We start from the raw sequence: 7,295 nt of genomic DNA on the forward strand, positions 1-7,295 counted from the left end.
TTGTATCTTCACTTCAACTGGGAAGCAATGAAATGTAATCCTTTGAGTATCATTTTTGGTAGGTGTTACGTTTTGCCTCTTATCCTCATTTTCATGCATTTGGCCTGGAAATATGTCCATGTTTTGACTTTAGAGATTTTTTAAAAAACTTAACCCCATGTTTCCTGTAACATCTAAATATGTATACAAAGATCTTGACTCCTTAACAAATAAATGTTCTTCAGCATGACCAGTGTGTAACTGACATTCACATAGCTTAAAGAACCTAAGTCTTCTGAGAAATATATTTCTTTACCTGAACCTCTACAATCATGACAAGAGATTGATTAAAATGCCAAGATAAGAAACAATTTATTATAGAGAGAAGAAAAATTTCTCATCCAAAATATAGAAATCTGTACAACTTTGCCACAATCAATATACATGAACTGTACAAATTTACACCAGTTCATAATTTACCAAATAAAAGATGACTAACAAAGTTCACAAAATAGATGGTGGTTTGTGGAAAAGACTTTTACCCAATTAAGTACAAGGAAAGTTACAAACCAGACCTCCACTTTCTAAAAATAAGAAGTTTACTCAGTCTTAGAAAACTACAAGCTAGCAAATGTACAGAGAGCTGGCTGGTGCTAACACCACAGTTGAGACAGTGTCTTTTTAAGGGTCTTAAATTTTAAAGCCTGTTGCCAAGGCAGATTCTGGTCACTTGCTACTTTCAAGGCCAAAAACACAATACAAGTTCTGACCATTTCCCCAGGTCATGCTTACTAGGTTTGTCTTATGTACATTTATACATATTTAAGTGCTAGGTAAAAGTCTTGTCATAAAATTTCCAGTACTACCATGTTTAAAATGTTGAGCTTTCCTATTCAGCTGCCAAAAAGTTAACAATTTTCAAGTGTAATAGTGCAAATTTCCTCTGCAAGCTCTACTGCAGAGAACAGTTCTTTGAAATACAGATTTGCATTAAAGGGATTGATGTATATATAAATTTGGGTATAACTTCTGGGAGAAACTGAAACCACCCTAGGACTTCACTCCCTAGCAAATAGTGATCATGTACTTGGACTCACAGGCTATTAAATTACTGAAAGGTACTGTCCAAACTATGGCACTGTCACTTATTTTTTTTACCACTCTATCTTGTGCCAGATCTTCACAGCTGTGACATGATTTAAATTCCATAATCCATCCATCCCCAAGAGGAGCCCACCCAAAGCAAAAATCAAATTTATCCATCCATTAAAAGGTGATCCATCCACAGACTATATCTTAACCTGATACAGTCATCATATTGTAGTTTTTGGAAGGGCTTGTTCTGCCCAAGAGAAGTTCCTCCTTACAGCTGATTCTGCTGTCTACCATTTGCACGTTGGTACTGCTTTGAGTGCTACCTCCTGCTGGTGAGGCTTCATACAACACACAGATGGAGCCATCCTCTCCAATTCTGTAGGACACTTCGTAGGGATCAACCCAGAGTGTGAGTTCACTTGGGAGAAGCCTGAACAGCTCCTGACTGCTCAGTCCAATCCGCTGTGCTGCCTGTCCAATCAGAGGATCCATTTTATGGTTGATGCGAATACAACGGTAACCTGATCCTTTGCATGGCTTTTCTGGGAACCAGTGATGTTTATAATGCTCTATAGAAGAAAAGAACAGAGAAATAAGGCTTAGACGGTTACTGTTAAATCCCGCTGTAGCTTCCTCTTCCCGATAGTTCCTTTGAGGAGTGAAAATGCAAACTATGAACTTTTATAAATGCTCAGCATTGCCTTCGCTGCTGTGCGTGTGCAGGGATGGGGAATGGGCGGGAAGGATTTTAGAAACAATACAGTAGTACGGGACAAAACAATTCACAGGAACCAATCAATCGGCTGAGCCGCCAAAAAACAGTAATCTAGCGCGCAGCCTCCGCCAGCCAGATAGCACCGTCGGCCGGGCGGGAATCCGTGTACTTTCTCCACCCCACCCGCATACAACGGGGGTTTATGGCTTTGGAGGAGAAAAGCGCAACCGGACTGTTAACCCCGAAGGGAAGAAAAACAAGCAACCCTAAACCACGCTCTGGGCAGGGCTGTAATTGCACCGGTGACAAATCCGATGATTAATGGGCAGAAGTAGGAGGCTAGGGAGAAGCACGTCCGTCCCGGGCTGGCTCCGGGACAGTGGCGCGGTTTCCCACCCCGGGACACATCACCGAGCACCAAAGGGCTGGAGGGAGTTGGGGGGAGGGGGTGCGGAACCAACCCCAACCCCGTTGCTCCTTTGTCCCCATATCCGATGAAGGTCCCAGGACCTCAGCTCCCACCTCAGTTGCCCTTAGTTTCTTTGTTGTGTTTCCTTCTCCCCCTTCATTTTGCCCGTCGTGGTGGGAGAAGACCCCCACACGGCCCTCGGACTAGCCCCCAAACCCTCGCCAGGACCCGCCGTTAGCGGCCGCCCAGAGCTCCAGTCCAGGTCCCGTGGCTGCACCAGAGCGCGGCCAGTCAGAGTCACTGCCAGGCTCCCGCCGCCCCGACGGCTCGGCCCCGGTGTGTGGGGACCGCGCCCCACAAGGCACCCCTTGTCCTTCCACCGCGGCCAGCTCACCTGCCAGCAGTTCCTGGAGGCTCTGGCTGAAGGTCTGCAGCTGTCGCTCGCTCGTGAGCCCCTTGGTGCGGAGGAACTTGGAGATGAAGGACACGGCGGCAGCGATCTCACCTATCATGGTGGCGGCCCGAGAGTAGAAGGGATGCATGGGGGCGGCCGGGGCTCGGTGGCGCGGCCCCGACGGCGGAGCGGCCACCCCGGGCTCCCTCAGAAGACAGGGGACAGAAAGGAAGAGAGGGCTTGAGGGACGGAGGGCTACTTTTTTTTTCCTCTATAGTATAAAAGTTATTTTCGAGACAGGAGGCGGCAGGAGAGAGGCAGAAACGAGCGATGGCGGCCTGGTCACATCGCTCGGACCTCCCCAGCCGCCTCCGCCTGTAGCTAAGCAGCCTCCGATGCTCCCAACAGTTGCATTTCCAGCTCCGGGGGGCGAAGAGATGCGGGATCCGTGCAGGAATTTTTATAGTGCCACAGAAAGGAAGTGCGTAGCTGGAGCGTGACGACCAACTCCAGCCAATCCGGAGATCGCACCATTGTGACGCAAGCAAATTCGGAGCAAGAGGGGGCGGGAAAAGGGACAGGGGGCGGACCCAGAGACTAGGAAGAGGGGGAGGAGCTGACGTAATCCGCTTGTAAACAAATAAACCCTGAGTGGCTGCCGGAGACCTAGGAGCTGTTGTTGAGAACGCAAGAAACCGAGAGTGCGCGTGTGAAAGCCCCGCCCCCAGTCCTAGCTCCTCCTTCCGGCTTCTGCTCCTCCCGGCCCGGTGCCAGTGCATCCTGTGTAAAAAGTGCGGCTACCCGGACTCTTACTACGAGGCTCCCTGGTGTGCTAATAAAAGCCTTTCCAGGCTGTCTAGCGGAGCGCCGGCTGCTCGGAAGGAGCAGCGCCAGCCTCTTCGCGTACTTTGTGTTTACCTCCCGTCCTACCTCTAAGTGTCCCTGGCTGGCTCTAGTAGCCAGAGGAGCGGACGGAGCAGCAGGGAGCGGGTGTCCGCGTGGAAAGTGTCGGGGGCGCGAAGCGGCTTGCGAGGAAAAGGGGAGGGAACAGGCCTCTCAGGACTTTCTGCAGTCACTGGGGCCCCAGGTCTCCTCGCAGAAGTGCAAGCAACGCTTTGGAGCCGTTAATGCGCCACCGTAAGGGAAGAGTGAGGGGATGGATGTCTTTGTAAAAGTTTAATTGCGAAATAAATAAATAAAAGGTTAGTTAGATTTTTGTGGTTGCTGTTTCAGTAACTTCAGGAGTCATGGGAGAGTAGAAAAGTGGACACCTTCCTGACTGCAGTTTAAAGCCTGTTAATGAAGATACAGTAACGTGGATCCTGTAAATTTTAGTATGTGTTGGAAATAAATTTTTACACCGTTTATACATAAGACCATATTTCTGTTTTCTAGTCTATCTGTCCGAACCGTAGAGTTGTGCTCTTTATGAATACAGAAGAAAATAAGGATAAAATTTAAAGTTTGTGAAAGCATTAGGCACAAACATTTTAAGTTTACTGGAAACCCTCCCTGCTTGCAAAAGTAGAGAAAAAAAAACTGGCCCAAAGCATGAGCCTGCTCAAACAATTAGGCCTAGAAAAGGGTTAACCCGAACTCCATTAACAAGAAGAAAAAAAAAAAAAGAAAAACGGTGAGGCGGGCAGATGGAGAAAGCAAACAAGTGGCAGAAGTTAACTCTAGCAGATGGAAATAAGTATCTTGATCGTACTTGGTCATCAGTATTGCAAAACATACCACACTGAGTTTATTCTCTTTTAATACTGTGCCAAGGGGCATAGAAATGAAGCAAAAGTAGGACTCGTCATAAAGTGGAAGGAGAAAAAGTTTATTGTTCACATGAAATATGTAAAACTGGTTTTGAAAGAATAACTTCTAGGTAATTTCATTCATATACAATAATTAGGTGGTAGCATGTTAAATAAATACTTCAAAAATAATATTGTTAAATTCACTGACTTGTGAAAGTAGTAATTTTCTTTGGCTAAATTCATCAAAAATAATGGTAAATAACGTACATCTGTTTCCTTCTAGGACTTTTTGGATAGAATTGTACTTTAAAATAAGCACCATGGTAATTAACTTGGGGACTATAAACCTCTTCCACCACTCAGAAAGGAGATAGGGAACAGAAGGAAACTCGTAAAATCACCCTAGCCCCAGAACAAGATCCTCTGATATCTCTCCTAACAACACCCACTCTTAATCATCTGCTCTGTTCATTTTCCTTACATTACCAGTCTTTTGAGCATTAAATTAGAAATCGAGTGAGAGTTTTTCTCTAAGCCCGGTCTCCAACTTGGACTCCCAATAATTCTGAGTTTAAATGGACTCATCTATAAAACAGAAATAATGAAGCTAACAAATGCTAGGATTTGACCTCACTCTAGTCTTCCTAGACCATGTTCTCTCCACTACCTTTAACCACCTTCCCAGGAAGTTGCTGAACCCCATCTAGAAAGCTTTTTAAAATCAGTTAATAAGGGTTAACAGAAAGTTTAACTAACAAATTCCTGAAGGGTTCCCCTGCCCCACTGCTTTTTATTTTGTGTGTTTCCCACCTTAATTCTTTTAAGAGACAAATGGATTTAAGAAATTACTGTTTTACGTGGGGAACCTAGGGAGCACTTAAGTAGATAAGATAGATATTGGTCTAAATGCAAGCTTTAGATAGTGCACAAGTTAATTGCTAATAGTTTTCAATTCTGGACATACGTTTTAGTAATATTTTTCCAGAAGTTTAGTCAAGCTCTTCCCTTCCAAGAAACAAGCTGGTGTATCTGGACAACTTTTGGATCATAAAGATACTTTTTCATGTTGTTAGGCTAAACTACAGGAAAATCCCAACTACTTACAAACAACTTTTGGCTTGGTGTCCTTAGGCAAGTTTTTTAACCTCCTGAATAGTAATCTCCTAAGAAACATAAATGCTGGTGTGAGGACTAAATGTAATAACTACAGAAATTATTTAGCACTATGTCCAGCATTCAAATACACACATACACATACACATAAAAGCTGCTTATATTATCATCAATTTAATAATATTATGAAATTTCTAAACCTAGAAAGTTTTCAGTCAAAGCACTAAAAGTAAATCTTAGGAATTCTGTCAAAACAAATTCAGGAAATGAACCTGAGTTTCAAAATAGGTTTGCAAGAAAGGCACAAATGTCAGGTCTTTGGAAACAATGCTGAAAAGTTCAGTAAGTACTGCCATAGAGGTAACTATTGGACAACTAACTAGAATTTTGAAGGGCTGGGTATTTATATTCCTGTCCCTCAGCTCCAATGTTACTGGAACAGTTTGCTTACACTAACAAATCAGAGTTCCCTATAGATATTTGAGTATTGTGTTTTTAACCAAAAGGAGAAAAAGATAAATACACATTTATATAGGGTAGGGAAATGAATTTCCTTCTTTGTTTCATAAACTAGCAAAACTTAGAGATCAAAATCTTTTATTTAGCCAGTTTTTTTTTGTTTTTAAATCACATTACCATTTTTTACCACTATTTGGCAGAAAAGATGACATTTTAACATTCCCAAAGTAGGAAAGGTATCCAAATCAGAATAAAGCATGATCTTCTTAATAAAAGTAAAGTCACTAAATGTCACTTTTTGCATTTCATCATGATCCTACATTTGGAAACAACTATTAATCTATGAATATGATAGCACTAAATTAAGCTATTATACCATTCATTATTATACCATTGCCTGGAACACCTGGTCCCTTTCCCTTTTACCTAGCTTATTTTTGCTCCTCCAAGTGACCGTCCCTGACTCTCTGGATTTGGGTAAATTTCTACTGTATTCTATTTTCCCTTGACATGGCCCTGGTACTCATCAGACATACTGGAGCTACTGTGTTTACCAGTCTCTCTTCCTTTCTAGTCTATAAGTTCTTTGAGGGCAGGCATCTCATGTCATTCATTATTGTACTCCCAGTGTGTAACCAACAGCTCAACCCATAGTCAATGTTGTGTAATGATGTTAAATAGATATATCCAAACACAAATGTCAAAATAAAACCACTGCTTGCACTTTGTCCGATGAAAACGAAGAGTTTTTGCAGCTTAAAATCAGACAGTCAATATTTGAGGTGAAAAAGTAAGTTAACTTTATGGTACTTTTTTCCTGGCTGCCATAAGTGTTAGATTATTGCACTGATTGCTTTTGTAGTTTATTATTGTTTTAGGATAGATTGTATTTCCACAGCAAATGAAGTGGAAACCAAGGTGACTTAGATGTGTTGCTCAGTAATATTGTCATAATGTCTACATTTTCCCCATTTAAGGTTTTTTGCTTTGTTATCCTGTATGCTATTTAGACACATTTTAGTATTTTTACCTCAAGTTCCCCATGGGGGTCAATTGCTTGTGTGTTGCTGTCTCGTATTGCTATTCTAATCTGAAGTTGCTCCCAAGGTGACCTTTCTGTGCTCTAGTCTCTCACTTCATCCATGTGATCCAGGATTCCTGGGTTATTGCTGAGAAAGTCCCAAACTTGTTCAAAGGGCTTTATTACACTTCACAAGTTTGTCTGAAAGACCTCTCTGAACCCCACCCCCCTGTAATCCCACCTAGCAAAGGTCCCTATCTGGACTCTCCCCTCCCCTGAAGGCACATTGTGCTCTAGACTTTTTAGTGTCAGTCAGCTGGCTGCATTCACTAAAGTAACATTTACTGTGAACTTAATTC

At 42.9% G+C, this 7,295-nt stretch overlaps 1 protein-coding gene across 1 annotated transcript; it reads right to left on the minus strand.

Annotated features, from left to right (window-relative positions):
• Positions 1–326: 326 nt before the first annotated feature.
• Positions 327–3,048, minus strand: BTG1 (BTG anti-proliferation factor 1). The gene is made up of 2 exons (XM_045830580.1): positions 2,593–3,048; positions 327–1,643 (listed from the first exon to the last, which is right to left on the minus strand). The coding sequence occupies exons 1-2, from the start codon at positions 2,738–2,740 to the stop codon at positions 1,276–1,278; spliced, it is 516 nt and encodes a 171-aa protein (XP_045686536.1). The 5' UTR covers positions 2,741–3,048; the 3' UTR covers positions 327–1,275.
• Between the last annotated feature and the right edge of the window lie 4,247 nt (positions 3,049–7,295).

This window comes from Phyllostomus hastatus, unplaced genomic scaffold (genome assembly GCF_019186645.2).
Source record: "Phyllostomus hastatus isolate PE091 unplaced genomic scaffold, TTU_PhHast_1.1 phas_contig_152, whole genome shotgun sequence".
Taxonomy (NCBI): domain Eukaryota; kingdom Metazoa; phylum Chordata; class Mammalia; order Chiroptera; family Phyllostomidae; genus Phyllostomus; species Phyllostomus hastatus.

What these genes read in the sequence shown, in the direction of transcription:
- BTG1 (XM_045830580.1), bottom strand. Translation starts at nt 2,740, where the DNA reads ATGCATCCCTTCTACTCTCGGGCCGCCACCATGATAGGTGAGATCGCT. An exon ending in CCTCCAGGAACTGCTGGCAG is followed by an intron (nt 1,644 to 2,592) that starts GTGAGCTGGCCG and finishes TTTCTTCTATAG; the next exon opens with AGCATTATAAACATCACTGG.